This window comes from Lithobates pipiens, unplaced genomic scaffold (assembly GCF_037356315.1).
Source record: "Lithobates pipiens isolate NorthernLeopardFrog02 unplaced genomic scaffold, aLitPip1_a1.2 Scaffold_19, whole genome shotgun sequence".
Classification (NCBI taxonomy): Eukaryota; Metazoa; Chordata; class Amphibia; order Anura; family Ranidae; genus Lithobates; species Lithobates pipiens.
Window position 1 is genome coordinate 402,754,381 of NW_027507764.1, and position 25,630 is coordinate 402,780,010.

Here is a 25,630-nt window from a genome sequence, read left to right on the forward strand (position 1 = left end):
CTTGAGAACCCAGTTGCCTTCTCTCAGTGTTCTCCTGCTGAGGAAATCTGCTACCCGATTTTGCTCTCCCTTCAAATGTATCGCTGAAAGGGACAAGACATTTGCTTTGGCCCACTTGAGGATGGCTTTTGCTAGGGCCCATAAGGATCCGCTCCTGGTGCCCCCCTGCCTGTTGATGTAAGCCACTATGGAGGAATTGTCCGACCTGACTCTTACATGATGTCCCCAGAGTTCCCTCTGAAAGGTCCTGAGTGCCAGATCTACTGCTCTCAGCTCCCTCCAATTCGAGGATCTCTTTGACTCCCTCCTCTCCCAGGTACCCTGTACCAAACGGGGATGTCTGGGTGTGCACCCCAACCCGAGCCGCTCGCATCGGTTGTAACCACCCTGGATACTGGTAAAATCCATTCTAGACTTTGCAACAAATTTGCTCCCTTTCTTCACCAAAAGGACCTCATTACCCGAGTAGGAACCGAAACCAGAGAGTCCAGAGACCCCTGGCTGTGGTCCCAAACCTTCAAGATGAATAGTTGCAGAGGATGGAAATGTAACCCCGCCCACTGAACTGCTGGGAGCATGGATGTAAGCAAGCCCAAGGCCGACATGACCTTCCTCAGCAAGATCTGACGGCTGCCCTGGAGAAACAATGCTTCGTCTACCTTTTGGATTTTCTCTAAGGGAAGGAAGACCTTTTGTTCTGTTGAGTCCAACACATACCCCAGGAAAGTGACCCTTTGGGATGAAACCAAGTTGGACGTCTCTAGGTTCAGAAGCCAACCCAGGCTCGCTAACAGGTCTTTTGCTACTTGTAGATCCCGAATCAACTGCGCCGAAGGGGCAAACGGGAAGATCGTCAAGATACGTGATCACCGGAGATTCCCCTGAGACGCAGGAATGCCAGAACTTCTGCCATCACTTTGGTGAAGATACGGGGGGGGGGGGAAGAGGATAGCCCAAAGGGAAGTGCTTTGAACTGGAGGTGTAGCACCCCTACTGGAGGTTTTCACTGCCAACCTGAGGAAACGCTGGTGGCTCTCTGCAATGGGAATATGCATCTTTTAAATCCATCGATACCATGAAACAGTTTGGCGGAAGAAGTGCTTTCACGAGTAAGCTGAATCCATCCGAAACCTCCTGTAGGTGACAGACATGCAGAGGCTTCAGGTTCAGGATGAGCCTGAACATTCCGGAAGGCTTGCGAACCACAAAAATGTGAGAATAGAAGCCTTTGCCTGTCTCTCCTGCTGGAACCCGTACCACCACCTCCTGTTCCTCTAACTCCTGAAGAGAGGAAAGAAGGGCAGACGATTTTTCTGCAAACTTTGGCATCTCAGTGATAAGGAGTCTCAGAGGGGGGCTCTGAAAACTCCAAATCGGTAACCACTTCTGATGATCCCCAACACAAACTGATTGGAGGTGATCATCTACCACTGAGAGGAAGGCCCCCAACCTTCCTCCCACCGTGACCCTGTCATTGAGACTTTTTGGGCTGTTCAGGAGGGCGAAAAATCACTCCCCCACGCCCTTTGCCCTTCAGCCCCCAACTTTTCTTCTGCCGAATAGTTCTAGGGGCTTCAAACTGAGGACGAGTCTTTTTTTGACTGCTCCCCATTACTTCCTCTTAACAGGAAAGGCCTTTTTCTTATCAGCCGAGCAATCTAACACTGCTTCAAGACCTGGCCCAAACAGCAAGTCCCCTGTAAAAGGGATCCCACAGAGCTTTTTTTGGACGCATTGTCACCCTGCCATGTCTTCAGCCATAAGGCCCTCCTGGCTGAGTTGGTCAGAGCCGTAGACCTTGCAGACATTCGCACTGATTCAGCCGAAGCATCCGCAATGTATGCTACCCCCTTAAGCAGCATGGGAAAGGAGGATAGAATAGTCTACTTTGGCGTCCCTGCTTCAATGTGTGCCTTAATCTGGGTAAGCCAAAACTCCATATTACGAGCCACCACTGTGGCTGCCATGGCAGGCTTAAGATTTCCCTGTGATGAATCCCAGGCTTTCTTCAGAAGTGAATCCATCCTTCGATCCATAGGGTCTGAAAGTACCCCCATGTCCTCAAAGGCCAGATCAGTATGTCGGGACACCTGAGAAAAGGCAGCATATAACCTGAGAGATTTATTCCAGACAAGAGCCTCCTCTTCCGCAAAGGAAACCTTCGTTTCAACGCACCAGAAAAGAATGGTTTTCTTTCGGGATCCTGCCATTCCTTCTTGATGGCATCGATGAAGACGTCATGAACTGGGAACAGCCGCTTTTTCTGTTCCCCCAGGCCCTTGTACATCTGATCGTGGAGTGACAATGCCTTCCTTTCCTCTTATATACCTAAAGTGGTATGAATAGCTCCTAAGAGCTCCTCCACTAATTCCAGGCAAAGTGTATACCGTGAGGTTCTTTTAGATTCCCCCTGGAAGTCTGAGGCGGCACTGTCAACTTCTTCCTCAACTTCCTCTCTGGAACCCCCTGGATTCTCCCCACCCCCAGGAGGAACATTCACTGGGCTATGTGGTACACTCTGCTGCGCTGGTGGAGGAGTGCTCTGCGGCTGAGGCCACTGGAAACTAGAAAAAAAAGAGCGTTTTGAAGGACTGGAATGTACTAGAGAGTTCCTTCACAGAAGCCGCCAGGTCTGCACCCTGTTCTGCTGCCTGCTCCCTAAATACCCCTCAATACACTCCTTACAAAGTGCCTTTGTCCAGGAATCCCCCATAGAGGCTCTACATGAAGGACACTTCTTGCTAGAACCATGGGGGGGGACTTGCTCGTGGCTTTCTGATATACAGAAATAAAATAGGGCAGCATAAGTTTAAAAAAGTGCCCCCCCTAGGATCAACCACCACCAGGATCCCAGACACTCCCCTTCCCCCCCAACCACCAAGGGGGAAAAACACCAGTGGAGCTACTGGTTACAGAGTAAGGGAACACCTCCCTAGGGTTCCCCTTACCTTTGAGTGGCTGGTGCCGTTATCCCCAGGAGCTCGAGGCCTCCGCTTTGGACATTCTGTTGAGGAAGAGTGGCACGAACGTGCCTCCGACAGCTGCCTGTACAGCTTATAAAGAGGCTGCACCAGCTGAACGCTTGGTCCCCTTTCACAAACTGCGTCCGGAACCGGAAGACGCAGATCCAACGAAGATGTCCGCCCCCACCGGAACTGACATCGCCCGTCATCCGGTTGGGCCTCCAGCTCCAACCCGACTGCAAACACAGGGGGGAACTAGGACATCCTGCTGCAGCGCCCCACTGGGCGAACGAACGGATGGACCTCCTCGAACTTCTTGCTTTCCCCAAGCGAAGTTTGGAGTGTGTGGAAGACAGTCAGTACGAAAAGTCCAGCTCCCCAGCCGACCGGACTGCCAAATGTCGTCCGACAGACAATCGGACTGCAGAGCCAGAGAAACCACTGTCTCCTCCACTCAAGATAACAGCCTCAGTCTCGCTGATCGTTTAGCTAAGGTTCCTTAGCGGTGTCTCCCCACCGGAGGAAACACCATAACTGAGGGAGGATGAGACTTAAATTGTGAAATTTAAGGCGGTGTTTCCGAAGAGGGGAAGAGCCAGGGTCTCTACGGTGGCTGTCCTGAAAGATGGACTTGGGAAAATCCTATTTTCTTTCATTCACTGACACAGCAACAGTAATCTTAACCGTAGGGACGTCCCCAAGCAGTGTCATAACGAGTGGTGGGAACAGCAATAAAACTTCACCCACAACCAACGGTGCGCCCTAATAAGGCAGTCCCCATCTTAACTAACCGCAAGAACTTGCAGCCAACAAATGCAACTGTGCATCAATACTCAAAAGTAACTTTCTTTAAAACAGAGGAAAGAGTGCAGAATTGCAACATTACACGGCCGCCTGCAAAACTGTGGCCAAAGCATGCATCCGAAGATACGCTTATATCCACTTTGTAGAATTTGGTAAAAGTGTGAACGGACGACCAAGTCACCGCCTTACACACTTGAGCGACTAAAGCTTGATGTCAGAAAGCCCAAGAGGTTCCAATTGCCCTGGTGGAATGGGCCGTGACAGGAAAGGGGCACCTGCCCCTTCAAGGCATAGGCCTGGACCACAATCTGTCTGATCTACCTGGAAATGGTGGCCGATACAGCCATTCTTTTTTTTTGGACCTGCTACCGAAACAGTCTAACTTCCGAAAGGGAGCCGTGGCAGACAAATATACCCTTAGAACCCGGACCACGCCCAGGGAATGAAGGGCCACCTCTTTAGGCTGTGCTGGTTTAGGATACAGATTCCTGTCCGATGCAATGGCCACTAGGAAGACCATTTTCTGAAAAAGAGTGAATGGAAGTTCCCCGACGTTCTCAAACGGCAGTTTCTGAAGCACCGATCGCACCAGGTTCAGATCTCACGTGGGCAAAGGTGGACGCACCGGAGGGACTACATGCCGGACCCCTTGAATAAAAGTGCTCACAAGAGACGCCAGGGGTCATTGGAAAAAAAACAGCCAAAGCTGATATTTATCCCTTAATGGTGCTTAAAGCCAATTTCTGGTCTACTCCTCGCTGTAAGAACAGCAGGATCCTGGAAACTGAATAGGTGCGCGGATGCCACCCCTTCTAACATGGAGATGTAGGCCTTCCAGGTACAATGGTATATCTTCTGAGAAGATTTTCATGCCCTCAACATATTTGAAATCACCTAGTCCGACAGGCCCCCGGTTCCTTAGCACCCAGCTCTCAACAGCCATGCCGTTAAAGCCAGCAATGGTAAAGCAGGATGGAGAATTGGACCTTGACACAGGTCTTCTTGCAACGGTAGTCCCCAGGGAGCGTCCGCAACCAGGCATACTAGGTTGGCATACCAGGGATGCCGAGGTCAATCTGGGGCAATCAGTATCACTGGAATCACCTCGGTCTCCACTCTGCGGAGCAGTCATGGCAACAGTTTTTGGAGGAAAGGCGGTACTGACCCCATGGGGCCACCAGCACGTCTGACACATCTGGCCAAGTATCGCTTCTCCTGGATATGAATCTCTGCACCTTCCGACTGAGACGGGAGGCCAGGAGATCCACATCTGGTGTGCCCCACCGCAGGCACAGCAGCCTGAATGCCTCCGGATGCCACGCCCATTCTCCTGGGTCCAACATCTGGCGACTTGGGTAGTCCGCCTGCCAGTTTTCTACTCCCGGGATGTAAATGGCCGACAAGGCTGGTACATGTCGCTCTGCCCACTGAAGGATGTGAGTGACCTCCCGTGCTGCAGCTAAGCTTCTTGTTCCTCCTTGATGGTTGACATATGCCACAGCCATAACGTTGTCTGACTGGATCCTGATCGGACACCCTCTTAGTCTCGTTGACCATGTGGAGAGGCATAGCCCGATTGCTTGGAGCTCGAGCACATTGATCGGCAACTTGGATTCCTTCCCCGACCAGAGGCCCTGGGTCGACTGTAATCCCAGTACTCCACACCAGCCGGTCAGACTAGCATCTGTTGTGATCACTGTCCAATGCAGAGGTAGTAACTTCTTCCCGGACCAATGTTCCGGCGACCTCAGCCACCAGAGCAGGGAGTCCGATTGACTGACTCACCCGAATCTGCCGATGCAGGGATAATGGAGATTTGTCATTCTGCAAGACTCTGCTGTGAAACTGGGTGTACGGTACAGGGCTCGCATGCAGAAGCACAGCAACGAACACCTGTGGTTCATCAATAGTTTTAACGCGACTGAGAGTCTGCAGTTTGAAGGGAGAAAAACGCTCGCTTCCACAGAGTCCAGCAGTAAGTCTAGGTACTACAAGTGCTGAGTCGGTATAAGCACCGACTGGTTCAACAGCCACCCAAATTCTTGCAGGGTTTGCATGGTGATCGCCACATCCTCCAATTCTGAAGCGGAAGCTGCTCTCAGGAGATCGTCTAGGTAACCTACAATTGCGATCCCGCGTTGTCGCAACAATGCCAAAACTGGAGCCAATACCTTGGTAAAGACTCAGGGTGCTGATGCCAAGCCAAAAGGGAGCACCACCTACTGGTAGTGGGCTTCCCCTAATGCAAATCGCAGAAACATGATGCCTGAGGCATATGGATATGTACAGGTATGCATCCTGGATGCCCAAAGACGCCAGGAAGTCCCCTTGATGGAGTGCAGCAACTACCGAGCGAACAGATTGCTTTCTGAACCTCTGTACTTTTACAAAGCAATTGAGGGCTTTCAGGTCCTTTTTGGGGACTACAGATTGGAGTAGAACCCCTGGAACCTTTCCGGAACAGGCACTATCACCCTGCGGCTTAGCAGGTCCCTTACTGCCCCTAATAGGGCCTCCCCACGAGCTGGGAGTAAGGTTATGCTGGAGGGGAAGAATCTGTTTGGTGGCCAAGAGAGAAACTAATCTTGTAGCCAGAGGAAATCAGATTGCAGACCCATTGGTCGGACAGCCGAGAGGCCCACTGGGCTGCACACTCCAAGGTGAGTAGCACTTTTGCTCACAGGCTTGTGGTTCTGGGAACGCTTTTGTCCCTCAGGTCGACCTGAGAGCGTTTAGCCGAAGTCCCGGACGGATGTAAAAGCCTTAAGCGGAAAATGAGGACCCCTTGCCTGCAGCGTGGCTTCTTAGTCTTCCTGGCCTGTGGAAGCAAGGTACTCTTCCCACCCGTGACATTCTTAATAATGTCAACCAATGAGGCTCCAAAGACTCACAAAAGGAAGGGTAGATCCAGAAAGGCTTTTTTTATTTTATTAATTTTTTTTAAGATGCCTGGTCTGCAGACCAGCATTTTAGCCAAATCAGTCGCCGCAGCACCACTGCTGACACTGAAGCCCTAGAGAGCAAAGGAAGCATATCCAGGGCCAGGTCAAATGTGCTCAAGGCCATGCACTAACTGGTTTGCTAGTTCCACGCAGACAGGAGTAGCCTGCTGCTTCTCCAATTTGCAGTGCAAATTGCTGACCCCACAACCGTAAACAAGGAACGGGCCACTGCCTTGGCCTTCCTGACGGTAGGGTCCTTAAATGCAGGAGTCCCCTCTACCGGGATCGTGGTTACTTTGTTTAACTTGGATATGGGGGGGGGGGCACAACCGGAGGAGCCGACCATTTTTTAGGAAGGCTCTCCTCAAAAGGGGTAGCACACCGCCATTCTTTTAGGGACTTCCCCATTCCTTGTATATGAACTCATCAAAATAAGTCAGATACGGAAACACCTCAGGTGTACAGGCTGGCTTACGGGACCCAAAAGGAGGAACCTGCTGTATCCTGAATTTTCAGAGTACCACGCATAGCTGTGATAAGCGCTCCAACTAACGCTTTGTCTTGTGTGGACCTGGACGGGGACTCATACTCACTGTTCAATCGGTCCTGGTCAGAGTCATCTGAAACAGAGCAGGGGCTGCTTTTTACCACCTTTGCGCCTGCACATCGCCTCCACCCTGGCAATGAACGTTTCAAAGACTGCTGACAAAGCATCCAAAGGCACTGCACTGTTTGCAGACAAGCCGGTTGCAATTGCAGGGAGTTCTTGGGAAGAAACACCAGTTTCTGAAGCCATGCTGACCCACCCTGTCTGCACCCTTGGGGACTTAGTACAGGTGCACAATCCCACCCTCCTAGCTGCTGAAGACCGAAGGGCCCCCACCGCATGACTCACCACCCCGCTCTAGGGCGATCACCACATGCAAACCTCCAGGCAGCCAACGGGGAGACCACAGACACCCAGTGCAGCCCCCAATTTAAGGTCAGAGCCTCCCGGAAGACCCCTGGCTCAGGTACACACCGCTCAGCAGCCAGTCATGCAGCATCCCCCACGGGTGGAGGGAATATAGGGACAGGGAGAAAAAAAAAAAAGAAGAGGGACCCACTAATCAACCTCCCAGGGAATGCCCAGCTGCTCCAACACGCCGAGGCAGGAAGAGCTGTACTTAGCATCCGGATGAGCTGGGGACAATTCCATCACAGACCCACTCCCGAGCAATACGGGGTGGCTGCTGGCCACTGCACACTGACAAGAACATTGGTAGTTCAGTCATGTGTGCCCGGAGCGTTGAGCTCAACGCCCGCACCTGCAACCTGAGGGGCATGTTGTGGCCGACCCAGTGCATAGCTAGGGTCTGCACACGCTCAATGGCCAGGCTGGGGAGACTACAAGGATCTAGATTATCCAGCCGGTCACCCAGCCGGCTGTTGATAGATCACAGGATCTTAAAATCTCGCGCAAAAGGCAGAAAAAAAAAAAAACTGAGCTGCAGGAAGCAGGCTGAGGGGTTATTGCCAGAGGGACTGCCCCCTGGGTACTTTTCCTACTAAATTTTTTTGTATATATTTATCCAAACCATCCCCAAACAGCCGTTCACCGCAGAAAGGGAAACTAGCCAGGAGCAGTTTTGCAAGCATAGTATTCTATGCATATATACCAGCCCAATCGTAAGGCCTGAAGAATAGAATAAACAAAATAATAGTGTAGCGCTAATTGAACAGTGATATATTCACAAGGGAAAATATCCGTGTGTAAGCAATCGTAAATGCTAAGAAAACTGGAAATAGAGCCCTCCATCATGTGATTAATACATAAAAAAATATTATACTTGAAATTAGATATCTAGGTGAAGACAATCATGTCTAAAAAAACAAAGTATAAAGTCCTCTATCATGTGACTAGTACACGTGAAGTGAGATGAGAGGCATTCTTCAGATGAAATAGACGTTTCACTGATCAGGTGTAGCAAGATGTGTCAACTTGTCTGAAGTAATCAAGAAAGTAGATGGAATACTCTTACCAGATGCGGTGGACTCCCCAGTCTTACGACAGTAGAGTCAGGAACGCTTAGGGTCTGCACATGCGACCAGATGGTAGATTAAAAGCAGTCCAACGGGATTCCCAGAAGGCTCCGAGTGATGCAACAGCCGTGGCGGGCGTCTCTCAGGGGGATCCCTCAAGTTGTCCGGATCAGGTGTGGCCCATTTACATTTCAGACCCCAAGTGTAAAGGGGGTTCGACAAGGATGGTAGAAACAAAAGAAAAGAAAGCTCCAAATGGTGCAGGTCAAATTTTTTTTTACCAGGAGGGATTTATTAAAAAGTCATAAAAAAAAGACATGAATTATAACAAGTGATCACAAAAACGGAAGCGTCAATAAAAGCAATGTGGGGTGCTAGATGCAGGCCCGACGCGTTTCGACAAAGAGCATCCCTTGTCCACATCAGATGGGGCTACCTACCCACTCTACTCAATGCGCAGGTAAAACGCAAGAATAATGAGCTATACATTTCTAATAAGAATGATGTAATTTTAATGAATCCACAGTAAAGATCATTTCACTGGCATAGAGATATAACATTTTTTTGATACCAGTACTTATATGAGACTCAATATAAAGGTCCTCCCAAAAGATGTGTATTTATATGCATGGTTTTACTAATGGTTTATATGGATTGTTTATAACGTGTATAATTTTGTGATGTTTTGATAGACATATGTGGTTGATTGGCTTAGCATATTGAGGGCTGGTTTTGTGCTTGCCCGCCCACAGGCTCGTTACTATTCGGTCGCCACTCCCCACACATCTTGTCTTTGATTACAGACTCCGCCCCTTTATAGGCGGGTCTGGCTTGGAAAACTTTATAAATTTGATAGCAATGTGGTGGGTTCTATTATGCCCCTGTTGAAGACACTCTTTGTCGAAACGCGTCGGGCCTGCATCTAGCACCCCACATTGCTTTTACTGACGCTTCCGTTTTTGTGATCACTTGTCATAATTAATGTCTTTTTTTTATGACTTTTTAATAAATACCTCCTGGTAAAAAAAAAAATTGACCTGCACCATTTGGAGCTTTTTTCTTTTGTTTCTACCATCCTTGTCGAACCCCCTTTACACTTGGGGTCTGAAATGTAAATGGGCCACACCTGATCCGGACAACTTGAGGGATCCCCCTGAGAGACGCCCGCCACGGCTGTTCCATCACTCGGAGCCTTCTGGGAATCCCGTTGGACTGCTTTTAATCTACCATCTGGTCGCATGTGCAGACCCTAAGCGTTCCTGACTCTACTGTCGTAAGACTGGGGAGTCCACCGCATCTGGTAAGAGTATTCCATCTACTTTCTTGATTACTTCAGACAAGTTGACACATCTTGCTACACCTGATCAGTGAAACGTCCATTTCATCTGAAGAATGCCTCTCATCTCACTTCACGTGTACTAGTCACATGATAGAGGACTTTATACTTTGTTTTTTATACATGATTGTCTTCACCTAGATATCTCATTTCAAGTATAATGTTTGTTTATGTATTAATCACATGATAGAGGGCTCTATTTCCAGTTTTCTTAGCATTTACGATTGCTTACACACGGATATTTTCCCTTGTGAATATATCACTGTTCAATTAGCGCTACACTATTATTTTGTTTATAACTTTGGGCTTTGTTTGTTTGAAGTGTTAGCAGCTGTTTTTTCATTTTTATTCTAATATAGCATGGTGTTTTCCCCCCTACCTATTTTCTGAAGAATAGAATGTCTCAGTGTCTATTGCAAAACATAGGGCACCTGGTAGCTCCGCTAAATCCTGGGCCTGCTGATCAGGGATAACCTTGAGCACCCATTTAAACTGGTCTTTCAAGGATTGACATACACCAATCGCTGCCACCGCAGGTTGAGTCACTCACTGAATCTGCCAGAGAAAATGCGTTTAACAGGAATTCCATTTTTTTAACTGTTGGATCCCTAAGCTATTGAGCATTGTCTACCGGACAAGTCAAACTTATTCACAGAGCATATAGCAGTGTCAATTGCCGTTATCTCCCACTTTAGTGAATTTATCCTATCAAGGATAAAGTGTTGAAAACTTTAGGAGAAAAAAAAATAATTTAAAATCTAATAATGCTTGTCTGGGTGATCCCACTCAGAGCAAATAAGCTGTTCCAGCAATGAACGGACAGAAAAAGCATGCACAGCTTGGGGCGGCTTTACCAAACAAGCAGTGGGCTTGTTTAAACAGACTCAGTTAAGGGTAGCATAAAAGCAGAGAGGACCAACTCAGTAAGAGATTGCACCATCAATCTCTCAGATTGTGAAGCTGAAGGTCCTTCCGCATTTGACCCCTCAGAAGAGGAGTCATCACCCTCTTCATTGTTCCCTGTGATAAAATAATCTTCTCCCACCCCCAGTTCTTCTGTTTGAGGGTCCCGGGTAGTGGAAGGGCACCTGTTGTGTTTTGTCCCACTCTGGGAAGATGCAATTAAAGCCGCTAACCTTTCCTCCAATCCTATCATGGCTGAGGAAAACTCTTCAGTAATATAGACAGAGGCTGCAGTGTTGGAAACGGTTGCAACATTTGATGGCCCCAATGGCTCACTGACCACCCACCACCTCAGTTTTGTCAGGGGAGGATGCCGTTGTAGAGCTGAGGCTAAGCTTCTTAGAGCTTGAGGGAGATAATTTTGAGCCCTTTTTTGAGGCGTTTCTACATCCCTTCTAAGCATAGCCCGATGCAAAAATGCAGAGGTGCTAACAGAATAAATTGCACCCACTGCTTGAGCAAATAGTCCAGAAACTGCTGCTGCCATTAATGCTCAGCCTGAGGCGTCAGTAAATGTGCCAAGGGAATGCCTGTGTCACCACTTACGTGCCACCTTCTGCTTGTGTCCCTCAGTCAGCTGCTGGCAGCAAAATTTCGCTTTTTAAATGTACTCCTGTGCTGGGCGTTGCCGCACGCTAATGCTGCGCCAAACACCCGCTTTGTCTTCCCTCCAACGGGATCGGCGTGTGTGGGAGGGGGCGGCGAGGACAGCGGTGACAAACCGCCATGCAGGGGCAGTGAACGGAGCTGCATCCTCCGATCGTTCTGACTTCCCCCTACCTATCCAGCGAGAGAAGCACTTCTGCCCAGGTGGGGAGTGTCTTTTTGAAAGAAATGCCCCCTCAACATCTTACTGGAGGCCTGGGACTGCTAGCCGTAGGAATGCTTGCAGCTTCTGAGAGTGATCTAAGGAAAGCATGACAAGGTACGTGCTCTATACAGCCCCCAGTGGTGACTTTAGGCATGACAACATTTACTTTTTAAAGGAAAAATACATAAGAAAATGTAAAACTCCTTAGGAATCTCCACTTACCTTATCCTGCTGCAGTGATTCTTTGGTAAAACTGACACTCAATCTTCCTCCATGAGGCCCTGGTACCATTCAATTCGCCTTAAAAGACATTTTGAATGGATCCAGTTGCATAGCCTGCCCCAGCAAGGAATATTCCAGGGGGAACGCAGCACATCTTTACTCGTTACCAACACCTAAAAGACTGGTGAAAAAAACTGAGGTACTCCTAGCAGTGGGAAGGGCTATAAAAAGGGAGTGGACTTCCTGTCTTAGGGTGTGCCAGTGTCCATCGCTTAGAGGTGGTCTTTAACCCACGTAGTAATTACTATGGCTCTGAGAGAAAAGAAATTACATTTTTTTCCTTAAACTCCCCCCTTAACCACTTGACAACCGTCATATAGCAAAATGGCGGCAAAGTGGTTTCAATAGCCTGACCGGACATCATATGACGGGGCACGCAGCGCGATGATAGACTGACACACCGCAACACGGATCTAGGTAAAGAGTCTGACGGAGACTCTTTACCAAGTGATCAGCTGTGTCCAATCACGGCTGATCAGTGTAAACAGGAAGAGCCGTTGATCGGCTACTCCTCTCGTGTGACAGATCCGATGGTCCTGATGGGGGGGGGGGGGGTTGTCTGTGCACTACAGTAAGGTGGGAAGGAAAGTCCTTTGCTTGCTCTGGCAGCAGACTCAATATACACTTTTCTTCAGGACACTCACTAGTATCCTCTTTATCCGACACCCTTGCAAATGGCTTCATTAGCCTGAAGTGAAGACCTTCACAGAACAGGCCCCTAGATGCAGGTCTGTACTCACTGTAGCCTGGACAGACCCTTCTAGGCACAACTCCCTCCTAATCAGCATTACAGAACATCTGCGTTGCAGCTTCCACGATTCTGGCCCTCAGGTCGACCTGAGGCCACATGGCAGCCTGTACGGAGGAGCGGCAGCAGCCCCCCTCCCTCTGGGACCCTGTTCTCCAGCCAAAGACCCCAAGCACTTGTGTTGTAGGCATATATAGTCAGGCAACATGCCCTGAGGCACCCGTTTCTGCCAATGGCAAGGGCTGTGCCTACACTCCCATTTGTCATGTTTCGTCCCACTGTCTAATATGCCTCATCTTACTGGACCAGTGTGAAATAGGCAGACCCGATCAATGGAATTGCTGCTCCCTGGTAGGCAGAGAAACCCAAAACTATGCTCTTTTTAGCATAGTTTTGGGGGATGAAAAACCTAACCATCTATGACCAGCTTTACTCTGCGAGTGACCTGAACATAGACCAGACAAAAGAATTTTTCACTTTTAAAACCTCTTCTGACTGTAGCTCACATCTGTATTAAAAAAAAATTTTCCTTTAACTATGTCTTGCATTTTTTTTGTTTTATAGAAGAAAAAAAAAAAAAAAAAAAAAAAAAAAAAACTTAAAAAAGGGGTTCTAAAGGCTTACAGTTTTTCACCTTAATGCTTTCTATGCATTTTAGGTGAAAAACCTATTGTGCTGCAGCTCCCCCCCAGAGCCCGATCCAGCGATGTGCACGAGCGCAGCAGCTCCTACTGCTGTTTCTCTACTCACTGGGCAAATGGATGGCAGCGGAAGCTACCATCTCTCGCTGTCGTCAAAAGCTGACATGGGAGCAGGGCCAAAGCCCCGTTACCTGTGTCAATGGACGCGGCAGCGGGACTTCTGAGCTAGCATGCATGGGTGACCCCATGGAAAGCAACTTACCGTGGGGGCACCAACCGAAGAGGGGGGTCTAGTGCACTGAAGTAGAGGATAGGGACTGCTCTGTGCATAACCATTACACAGAGCAGGCAAGTATAGGTATGTTATTTTAACAAGGATGATAAAATTCTAAAAAAAAAAAAAAAAAAAAAAAAAAAAAAAAAAGACGGCGGCTTTACTAACATCTTAAGCCAAATTCCAAACAAAAAAATGTAATGGTTATCTGCCAAGTTAAAAACAGTCCCAGTGATTATTCTTGGTATGTTCATTTGTCACAGCTGGAGTAAAATTGTTAATTTGGTGTGCAGTGCCACTCCCCAAATCATGAAATGCAGTATAACTTATGGGATTTAGGCTACAAATAGAAGATGAAGGGGGAGAATAAATAAAATAAAAGGGTGGGTGGGGCAGAACTTTCCATGTACTTAAAGTGCAATTTAAATAGACATACGCCTGGCATTATCAGAGGCATTTGTAAGCCAATATTCCTACTCGTAAAGATTTAGCTAAGTGAACAGAAACAAGATTAAAGTACATATTTTTATTATATCAAAACAAAAAAATATTAAACATATACACAATTTTTTTTTTTAGCTGTAGTTACAAGACATCCTGCACATCCTGGAATGATTCAAACTGTGTTGGTAATAAAAAAAAACTCTGCATCCAATCCAGCGTACATGCAACAAGCAGCAAAACAGCAAAGTTACTCCGGTTAGGTTGGTATCAGCTGTGCGGTCTGTTAAGAACACAATACAAACGGAGAAGGGAGAAAAATAAATGCATCACTCAGGTAAAATGTGTTAAACAAAAGCATACATCTTTCTTGTTTGGATTAGATAAAAAAATATATAAATTGAGAATAAAGCTGAACGCTACTAATGGGAGCAGCAACATTTCCCCCCCCCTTTTTTTATCACAGGCAAATTTAAATGTTAAAGAGTTTTCTGTCAAATGACACAGTCAGGTTTCCATGTATGTATATATTTTCTGGCCCCCTAGTGCACAGCTTACTGAACAAGGGCAGAAAGGCAGGTAAGTAAGTAACTTTAATGCAGAAGAGACAAAACATGTCTCTCCTGCACTAAAAATCCTCCCTTTTCGCCCATTTTTATTTAGCATAAAGTTTCACGTTACAGGCCAGACAATATCAGATACCATGGCAGTTGGATTTCCACAGTGTTTCCAGAACACCTGTCTGATTAAAAATGATATCGATTATAATCTGTGCCCACAGACCAAATTGATTCCAGCAGTTAAGGCTTTAAGGCTGGGTTCACACCTATGCAAATTGGATGCAGGTTTCTTTGCATGTAATTCGCACGACAGGAGATTGTGACCAGCTATCTATGGAGCCAGTTCACATATCTCCTTGCGGCGTGGTTTGCACATGAATGCTGTGCATCTTTAGCGCCGTTTCAGGGCTGAATGCAGGCAAAAATACGTCCCAGTTAGTCCCTGAAACAGAGAACAGGAACACACTGGACCCATGCTGTGAGCCACATCCATTGGAGATGTGAACCCAGCCTTATGGAACGCCACACAGTTAAAATGTATGGAAATTAGAGTTCAGCTTTATTATAATCCATAGCTCATTTTATAATATATAAAAACAAAAGCATTGCAGCTATTCAAGATAAAAAATTAAAAAAAACACACACACATAGGTCCACAATTAGAAGCACTCAAAACACATTCAATTAAGCAATTACCTATATGTCACAGATAAACAGATTGAAGGGTTTATTAATTTAGCATAAACTGCAATGAAGTGCATTAATCCATAATAACGGAATCAAGACTGCCATTCTTAGACCCCTTTCACATTGAGACGCTTTACAGGCGCTACAGCGCTAAAAATAGTGCCCGCATAGTGCCTCTCCTCTCACTCGTGTGAAATCCGAGGGCTTTCACATTGGAGCGGTGCACTGGCAGGACGCTAAAAAAGTCCTTCAAGCAGCATCTTTGGAGCGGTGTATACACCGCTCCTGCCCATTGAAATGAAAGGGGCATTGCTGCAGAACTGCTGGCAAAGCGCCAAGGAAGCAGCACTTTGCAGGTTGTTTTAAGCCTTTTTTTCGGCCGCTAGCGGAGGTTAAATCCGCCCCACTATCGGTCAAAAACCCATGCAAAAACGTCAGTAAAGCTCCACGAAAAATAGCAGAACTTAACCGCAGACGGCTCTGATGCCCCAGCATGAAAGGGGTCTCACGGTTTTGTCATAGTAATTCAGGTCTAAATACACAAATTTAGGTAAACATCTTGTGAGCTGTGCAAACATTTTCAGTGTATGTCAATATAGCTAAAATAAATCAACCATTTATGAACTGCCAATAATAAAATCAAATTCTGTGCGGTTTCACAAACCTGCAAAATATAAACCAGGGGAAACCCTTGGACACAGTATTGCTCAGGACACTCTGCAACAATAGCAACATCCTCCTCACCACCCAAGGATGAGCTCAGGCGTGTTTGCAATTAGCACGTGCAGAGCCCGCCAGGAAGTCGACACTGCACAGCTTTGATCACAGGCAGCGAGACATTCCTCAATCCCTGCAGCCGCGCATCGGGAAAATGCCTCACTGCCTGCGATTAGCGCTGTGCAGACTTCCTGGCGGGCTCTACATGTGCTAGTTTAACACACCGGAGATGATCCTTACTGTTCAGAGAGGTGTACTATTTTCCTTCACCGTAAATCTCCCGTTTAAGTAGGCTCCACAAGTTCTCAAGAGGGTTTAGGAAGGGGGCCATGTCATTCTTTAACCTTTAAGGCCTTTACTGGCTAGTCACCCAGTGGCAGTACTTTGATGCATGCAATGGAGCATTGTCCTGCATGAATATCATGGTCTTCTTGAAAGAAATACAGACATTTCTGTACCACTGCTTGGGGTAAGGGGAATTAAAAATAACTTGCAGTAGGTTTGAGAGTCAATTTTGAGCCAATCTTCAACTCAAAACAGTCCAACTAGACCTTCTTTAATACCACCAGCCCATACCAGTACACCACCTCACTAGTGTCTGAGTAAAAGTGGAGATTTGTGCCTTTACTGATCCAGCCACAGGCCCACCCATCTGGTCCATTAAGAGTCACTCATCAGTCCATAAAACCTTTGAAAAATCTGTTGGATATTTCTTAGCCCAGTCTTGACGTTTCAACTTATGCATCTTGCTCAGTGGTGGTTGGGTTTCAGCCCTCCTTACCTTGGCCATGCCTCTGAGCACTGAACACCTTGTACTTCTGGGCACTTCAGTTAGGTTGCAGTTCTGAAATATGACAGCACTGGGAGGATAATGGGTTCCTGGTAGGTAGTTTCAAGTTTGGTTCTCAACTCTTTGGCAGTTAAATTTACGTTATTTTTTTTCTCTCAACATGTTTCTCACAACCCTGTTGACTATTTGCAACAAAATATTTGGGGCTCCATTCACCTGTGATTTGGAAACGCAGCACATCGCGGGACGCCCTTTTGATCCCTGTTACTTTGAATCACACCCGAATCGCAGTAAAAATCTCACAAACAGAACTATGGGACGCCTGTCGCCCAAAAAATTACAAGAACCTCTTTTGGGAGACAGTCCATTTGTGCCATTTTACTGCGATTTGGGTGCCGCTCAAAGTAATCGGGGATCTCAAGGGGTCCTGCGGTTTGCGGTGTTTCCGAATTTCAGGCAGAATCGATGCGATTCCACCTGCAAAAAGAAATGCCATGGCATGAATGGAGCCTGATGGTTCTGTGATCACACTCCAATATCTTAGCAATTTCAAGAGTGCTGCATCCCTCTAAGACTTTTTACAATTTGTGACTTTTCAGGGTCAAACGTCTTTTTTGGCCCATTTTACATAAGGAAAAGAATTGGTCTAAGAATTATGCACACCTTAATGTGGCTGTAAAACCTTGTGTGTGACATTTACCTATAGGCAAGTCTAGAATAAGACTTGACTAAGTAGTGGAAATATCTCCCAAATATGCGCTGTTTAAGATACATTTTCTTTGTAGCGTGCCGATTATGTAAATCGGTGCATACTCCATAAAAGAAACACACCTCTGTGCCCTTTCTTCACTCGCAAGTGCCGCGACCGACTGCGCCTGTGCGCATGCGTGGGAGGTACGTCACGCGGCTCCGGCCAGTCATAGAGCCAGAGTGCGCGACCCCAGAAGGAAGAGGGGTAAAGATTGATGCAGCACAGTGGACAGCGCTGGCTTCGTTTGCAGGTAAGTGTCACATAATGGGTTAGTATGTGATGCATACTAGCCCATTATGCTTTTCATTTGAATGGAGTAAGAAAGGAAGTAAAACCCATCGGGGTTTACCTCTCCTTAGGTCACACCCTCCATCATTACACAAATACACAACCAGATATGCTTAAATCCTATAAGCATTCACGTTTATACAGCTTAGAGTCGTACAATAGGCATAATGATTCGGTCAAAATACTCACTTGCCTAAAAGTTGTGCACACAGTGTAAGTCTTTTCTTCAAGTTTTGGAAAAAGTTAAAGGGTTGAAACCCAAAACTTGTCACCAGAAAAAAAAAAAAAAAAAAAAAAAAAGGTACCCTTGTGGGAAAAGATTTCCCCTCTACTCCTGGTCCAGTGACAATCAGATACATTGGCTGGCGTATACTTATATTTTAAAATATTCTCTGGGTTTTATTTTTTTCTTCATCACACACTGTTTCAGTAACATGCATATGTTTAATCACAAAAAATTAACACCTCCATGCCAACAAGTTACTTGCACATTCAAATGTCCACAACATAAATCACTTACCTGCTAGAAGATGAGCCATTGATAGAATTAGGTAAACTCTGATTGGTGGAGCCAACAGAAGGAACAAGAAATCCTTGCTGATTGGAACTTACAGGATTCCCATCACCTTTTAGTACGCCGGTGCATTTCCAGTTGTCCATATAGTTGGCTTAAATAGATTCAGAAGAAAAGTAAATCAGATATTATGCCAATGTCTCAGGGACTGGATTACCATTAGAACAGGGCAAATAAAAAAATAAACACACAGGTATCACACAACTGCCTGCCACCCCCAGCAATTAAGCAATCAAAAGAATTTTACCAAGACAGAAAGACCGACAAAAAAAGCAGACAGAAATGAGAAAAAAAAAAAAATAGTTTTGTAAAAACATTTAGTGTTTTCCCTGCTGGGCATATGTATAAAGGAGGATTTTGATTTTGTGGTTATGAGAGAGTAAAAAAAGGGGAGGGATATGCCAGTATATGAAGAATGATGTGCAAGTGAATGTGAGGGATGACATCACTAATGGAGGTGGAATCCTTATGGGTAGAACTACAAAGGGAAGAAACCAGGTGAAAGCAATACTGGGAGTATGCTATAGGCATTCTAACCAGGAGGAGGTGGGGGGGGGGGGGGGGGGGGAAGACAGAACTATCACAGTTTGGAATGGCGGGATTTTAATTATCCAGATAGATAGGGCCGAAGGAAAAGGGACTTTGTCTAAGACTAGCCATTTCCTAAATGTCTTTAAGGACAATTTCATGAATTTCATACTAGACCTACTGATCACCAATACAGACGTGATCACAGGTGTGGAAATACAGGGCAACCTAGGAAAACAGTGACCACAGGTCAACTCGTTTCAGTATATAATCAAACAAATAGGAAACATAAGGGGAATACAAAGACACTGAATTTCAAAAGCGCCAACTTCGATAAACTACGCTCCTTGTCGGAAGATATTAAATGGGATGAAGTCCTAGGAACAAAGAACAGAGGAAAAATGGGTGTGAATTAAGAGCATATTAAATAAAAGCACTTGCCAGTGCATCCCAAAGAATAAAAAATTAAGAGCCAATAAAAATCCAGAGTGGCTCAATTTAATATTGGCCCCATAAAGAATGATAAAGGGAAGCTGGTTACAAAGGATGGAGAGATGGCGAAGGTACTGAATTTATTCTCAGTCTTAATGAGGGGCTTCAGTAACCAAAACTGCAGGGTTTATCCTTGTGACACGTCACAGGAAGCACACTCCTGGCCAACAGAGAATAGAATTGGAAATAGACTTGAAAAACCTAAAATAAGTCACCGGGACCAGATGGCTTGCACCCAAGGGTCCTTAAAGCGGGAGTCCACCGGGACTCCGCGTTTTTTTTTTTTTTTTTTTTTAAAGCCAGCAGCTACAAATACTGCAGCTGCTGACTTTTAAAATAGTGACACTTACCTGTCCAGCGCGCCCGCGATGTCGGCACCCCGAAGCCGATCTCTAGATCGTCTCTCGAGTGCTGACGCCGCCATCTTGGGTATGGGAATCAGGAAATGGAGCCTTTCGGCTTCATTTCCCGGTTCCCTACTGCGCATGCGCGAGTCGCGCTGTGCAATAAGGACGGTCCCCGCTGCCTCTGGGATCTGTGTGTTTCCCAGCAGGCAGCGGGGCACTTGCGGAAAGGGGCGTAATCTATGCCCCTTTCCGCAGAGAGCTATCCCGGAAGTGGGTGCAGATACCTGTACTGTACAGGTATCTGCACCTCCCTCCCCCCTGAAAGGTGCCAATTGTGGCGCCGGAGGGGGGGAGGGTTCCGATGAGCGGAAAGTCCACTTTAGGGTGGACCTCCGCTTTAAGGAACTCAGGCAATTGCTACACCATTGTTCATTTTTACGAACAGTCTGACTGGTTGGTACCAGCTGATTGTTGAAAAGCCAATGTAGCAACAATATTTAAAAAAGGTCCCTTGGTACTATATATCAGTTTATCATCAATAGTATGCAAGCTCTTTGGAGAAGATAAGGGACTGTATACAAGATTTTTGCAATGGAAATGGTATCATTAGCAGTACTCAGCATGGAATTGTGAAAAATTGTTCTTGCCAAAGCAATCTATTAATCTTCCATGAGGAGGTGAGCTGCAATCTAGATAACGGAAGGCCTGTAGATGTAGCGTGTCTGGATTTTGCAAAGGCATTCGATACATTTCCCCATAAACATTTACTGCACAAACGAAGGTCTGTCAGCACGGACCAAAGGGTTAGCAGTTGGAGTGAAAGCTGGCTACAGGAGCAAGGTCAGAGGTTGGTGATAAAATTGTGAGTATCCAGAATGGAGGGGTCCCCCAGGGTTCTGTCCTGGGACCAATCCTATTTAATTTACTCATAAATGATCTGGAGAATGGGATAAACAGCTCAATCTCAGTATTTGCAGACAATACCAAGTTAAACGGCAATAACTTCTCTGCAGGATGTGGAAACTTTGCAAGAGGATGTAAACAAATTAATGGGGTGGACAACCACATAGCAAATGAGGTTTAATGTAGAATTTTAAATAATTCCTTTCAAGTGGCAAAAACATGAACGCAATCTACTTACTAGGGGGGAGAACCTCTGGGGGGAATCTAGGATGGAAAAGGACCTGGGGGTCCTAGTAAGGGACAGGCTCAGCAATAGCAAGCAAAGCCAATAGAATTATTGGCATGCACTTGACTGGCCTGCATAGAGTCCTGACCTCAATCAGATAAAACAACTTTGGGATGAATTAGAGCGCAGACTGAGCCGGGCCTTCTCGTCCACATCAGTGCCCGACTTCAGAAATGTGCTTCTGGAAGAAAGGTCAAACATTCCCACAGACACGCCTGAACCTTGTGGAAAGCCTTCCCAGAAGAGTTGAAGCTGTTATAAATGCAAAGGGTGGGCCAACTCAATATTGAACCCTATGGACTAAGACTGGAACGCCGTGAGGCTGGTTTCACAGCACACAGCAGGCTCAAAGCAGGAGTTTGGCACCTTTTCAGGTCAGATTTCAGCCTGAACTTTTGGCTGAAATCAGACCTGAAACTGATCAGAAGACTCACAGGACTGCCCCTGCCATCCTAGGCTGCAGGGCTGTATGTATGTATAATGCTGTACACTGTGTAGGGAGACAACTAGTCCCTGCATGCAAGGGTGCCACCCTGAAGCAGGAAACCTGAGGCAGCTGTCATGGAGGCAACTTAACTGGAACATAGCCATGGATTAAAGTGGTTGTAAACCCTTACAAACCACTTTGACCTACAGGTAAGCCTAGATTAAGGCTTACCTGTAGGTCCAAGAAATATCTCCTAAACCTATATGGTTTAGGAGATATTTGGCCGAAAACAGGCACCGCTGTCCGCGCAGGCGCACTGGGCGCGGCATTCTCAACAACGGAGCTGCCGCGCGTGTCGGCTCCCGTGCGCATGCGTGGGAGTGACGTCATCGCGGCTTCGCCTTATGACAGCGGTGGAGCTGCGAGACCCCCACCAAGAAGATGGATGTGGCGGACTACAGGGGACAGCGGCGACTTCGCTGGCTCCTGTGTCAGGTAAGTGACACATAATGGACTACTATGCGATGCATAGTAGTCCATTATGCTTTGCAGGGAATGAAAGAGGAAGTAAACTCATCGGGGTTTACTTCCCGTTTAAGATAAAGAAGCTATGTACTCGGTAACTACAATTGGCTGCTGAAAGTGCTTAGAAAAACTTGAGGGATTAACATTGCTTTAAATTTACAGAAAAAGGTGAAAACAGAACTTTAGCATTAACAACACCTGTGGATGACCGTTTGTAAAATATTGTTTGAGGGAGTTGGTGTGTGACATGGATGCGTTGCTTTAAAACACTACATGTTTGGCGTGGAGACAATTATCTAATTATATATAACCCTTATCAATTACATATACACTACACCAAATCCAACTGAATATGTACCATGACAGACTTCTTGATTAAAAAAGCCAACATTTGCTACAAAAATAAAATATTTTTACCTTTCCATAACCGAACAGTTCCATCATCCCCAGACGATGCCAAAACAGTGCCAGTTATGTTCCAACTTACTCGCCATACCTGTGAATTGTGGTTATCAAATTGTGCCACTGTATGAATTTCAAATTTTGTCACACCCCCAGCAGAAGTCAGTTCCTTTCTGTAAATAAATATATAAACATAAAAAAAAAAAAAAAAAAAAAGACCTGCTAACTTTAACATCCCCACCCCCCTTCAACTTGGGGAGATTTCCTCTCACTTGCTGCTGAAGTGAAAATTAATCTCCTTAGCAGGACACAGATTGGAAGGAAAAAAAAAACAAACGGAAACAAGTTTTGCTTATATATACATACACACTTTAAACTAGATGCACTGGACGTGCTACTAAAAAATAAAAAACCCTACTGCTACAACCCCTGCCAGAACACACACACACACCTGGCAGCTGAGAGATCTGCCGTATTTATCGGTGTATAAGACACACTTTTTTCCCCCTAAAATCGAGGGGGGGGGGGGTGCGTGTTATACGCTGATCCCCTGCTGTTGCAAACTCTTTCTGCCTTTCTCTGAGGCTTCCGTGTATCTTCGGCCGCACATGACACTGACAAGGCTGCATTGATGGGCATTTAAATGCAAGTTTTTTTTCCTTAAACTTCCCTCCTAAAAGTTTTTTTTTTCTTCTTTTAAATTCCCTCCTAAACTTGGGGTGCGTGTTATACGCCGATAAATACAGTATATATTTTTTTTTTAAAAACTGCATTTATTAACAGTGCTGTTCGTGGCTTCATTCATCTGCAGATCATTGAGATGAACATCATTAGGGTTATTTTCCTCTGTTCATCCCCTCATTAACCTTTTGTTTACTCTAATCAGCCTTAAGTAACTTGTTATTCTCCTTCTGTATTCTATTGTTTTCAAAGGAACTGCACAGATGTGAACCAGCTCTTAGTGACCCGATTTTCAACTTCATACCATTTTTAAAAATTTTAAAAATACGTTTAGACAAGCGACAGGTATGAAAGTCTTTTCTTGTATGTGAAACTTTGGTATAAAGACATCCAAATTAACCCCAACACTTTAGGTATTATGGCAGGAGAGTATAGAAGCCATAAACACAAAAAAACACCATGTTAGAAACACCGTTACCGGCAAGTCTACGAACCTTCCAGGACTGCACATCTGAGAGACGAGGGCTCCTCCCTACAGGAAACACAATCAATTAACAGCTTTGTTATAAGTCTCCACCCTTCCCCTTGGATCCTCAGCATTTAATAAAGTAATCCTGAACTGGTTCACAAGGAGCATTGCTCTACATAGGAACTTACCACCTAGCGTTTAGCTTATCTTTCTCTCCACATAGGGGGGGGGGGGGGAAGTAGGCCTGTCGTCCTGAAAGGTTCGTAGAAACATCGTTACCGGCAAGTCTAACGTAGGTTTTCTCCTATCACCTTCCAGGACAGCACACCTGAGAGGATAATCAAGTAACCCCAGGCCTACTTTTAGGGTGGGACCACAGCTTATAGGACCTTCCGACCGAAAGCCAAGTCTTGCTGTGACAACACTTCCACACAGTAGTGCTTTAGGAACGCATCTTGACTGGACCAGGTGGCCGCACTGCAGAATTGTTCCCCGGAGGACCCTGCTTTCTCAGCCTAGGACATTTCTTGTGACCTGGTTAAATGAGCTTTAACTTTTGCTGGTGCTGGAACTCCAGAAATTTCATATGCTACAGAGATAGCTTCTCTGATCCATCTAGAAATTGAGGCTTTAGAAGCCTGAAGCCTCTTCCTAGAGCCAGCATATTGAACTAGCAGGTGACTGGACCTCCTAAAACTTTGTTCTTTCTAGATAGGCAAGGAGACATCTTACATCTAGACAATGAAATTTATTTTTTCTCATTTTTTGGTTTATCACAGAAGGACAGCAATATTATGTCTTGTGTCCTATGAAATAAAGACGCTACCTTTAGTAGATATAAGGAATCTGCCCTAAAAGGTGACCCTTTCTGGCTGTACCAATAGGAAAGGTTCCTTAATGGACAGACCTTGCAGGTCACCGACCCTCCTGGCCATAGTAACTGAAAAAAATGATAATTTTAAGGTTACAAACTTAAAGGGAACTTCTATAGGTTCAAAAGGGTATTTAGATAACGCCTCTATTACGCTTGTTGGGTCCCATGGAGGGAAACCACTTTTGGCGACAGGAATCCTTTCCGTGGCCAACAGAAAATGTTTGATTAGGTTTTCTTTTGCCAACCTTATATCAAGGTAGACAGAGAGGGCCGCTATCTGAACCCGAAGGGTGCTGACCCCAAGGCCTAAGTCTACTCCGTCCTGGAAAAACTCCAGGATAACTGGAACAGTGGTGGAGGTTATCTGCCTCTCTTTACCCAAGGAACAGAAGGTCTTCCACACTTTAGAATAAACCTTTTAAGTCACTGGTTTTCTAACCATGAATAGGGTATTTATTACTCTGAGCAGTCCCTGCTCTTTAAGATCTGGCACTCACTAACCAGGCAGTCAGAACATCTGTTCCTTCCATGTACATTGAAAAAAAAAGGTCTTGGAATAAAAGTGAGAATTATATAATATCACAGATATATAGGCCATAAACCTTGTATTTCTGAAGGGTGGCCAGCTCAAGCTTTATATGGAATACAAAAACAGGAAGACACACCCAGCCTGCACTGTTGCATATTCTGATGTACAGTCGCCTATACAACAGAGAAGACACAAACAACCATAAAATGTTATGTATTAAGATACCATCATATTTAAAGCACAAGTAAACCCATCCACACAACAGTTACATTTCTAACATGCCGTAAATGTGACACCCCCATTGGTTGTGCTTTCAACCAAACTGTCAAATCATCCTATGGTTGGTGTCTTAACTGATCACATGTGCTGCAACATTGCAGTTATAGATTAAACGGAGGCCAAGATGGCAGCTTCCTTGGCTGAAAACGACTGGTGGGTTTACTTCCACTTTAAGCACAGGAAGGAGGAAGGAGGAAGAGGAAGAGGAAGAGGAAGAAGAACTTCCAATGTGTGCTTCTGATGCTCAACAAAGTAAGGTCATATATCTAACAAAGGACACTAACAAATGCAAAT

At 45.9% G+C, this 25,630-nt stretch overlaps 1 protein-coding gene across 2 annotated transcripts in view; it reads right to left on the minus strand.

The window, feature by feature from the left end:
• The window catches only part of SEH1L (SEH1 like nucleoporin), a 74,929-nt gene that overhangs the window by 18,010 nt on the left and 31,289 nt on the right, over positions 1-25,630 (minus strand). The window contains exons 7-9 of one of the 2 annotated variants that reach the window (XM_077492403.1): positions 22,520-22,677; positions 18,541-18,688; positions 14,298-14,510 (exon numbers count right to left, since the gene is read on the minus strand). In XM_077492403.1, coding sequence (XP_077348529.1) covers positions 14,498-14,510; positions 18,541-18,688; positions 22,520-22,677 — 319 coding nt within the window. In that variant the 3' untranslated portion in view covers positions 14,298-14,497. Of the gene's footprint in view, positions 1-14,297; positions 14,511-18,540; positions 18,689-22,519; positions 22,678-25,630 lie in introns of those variants that run through there. The other variant, XM_077492402.1, reaches the window with a different exon arrangement.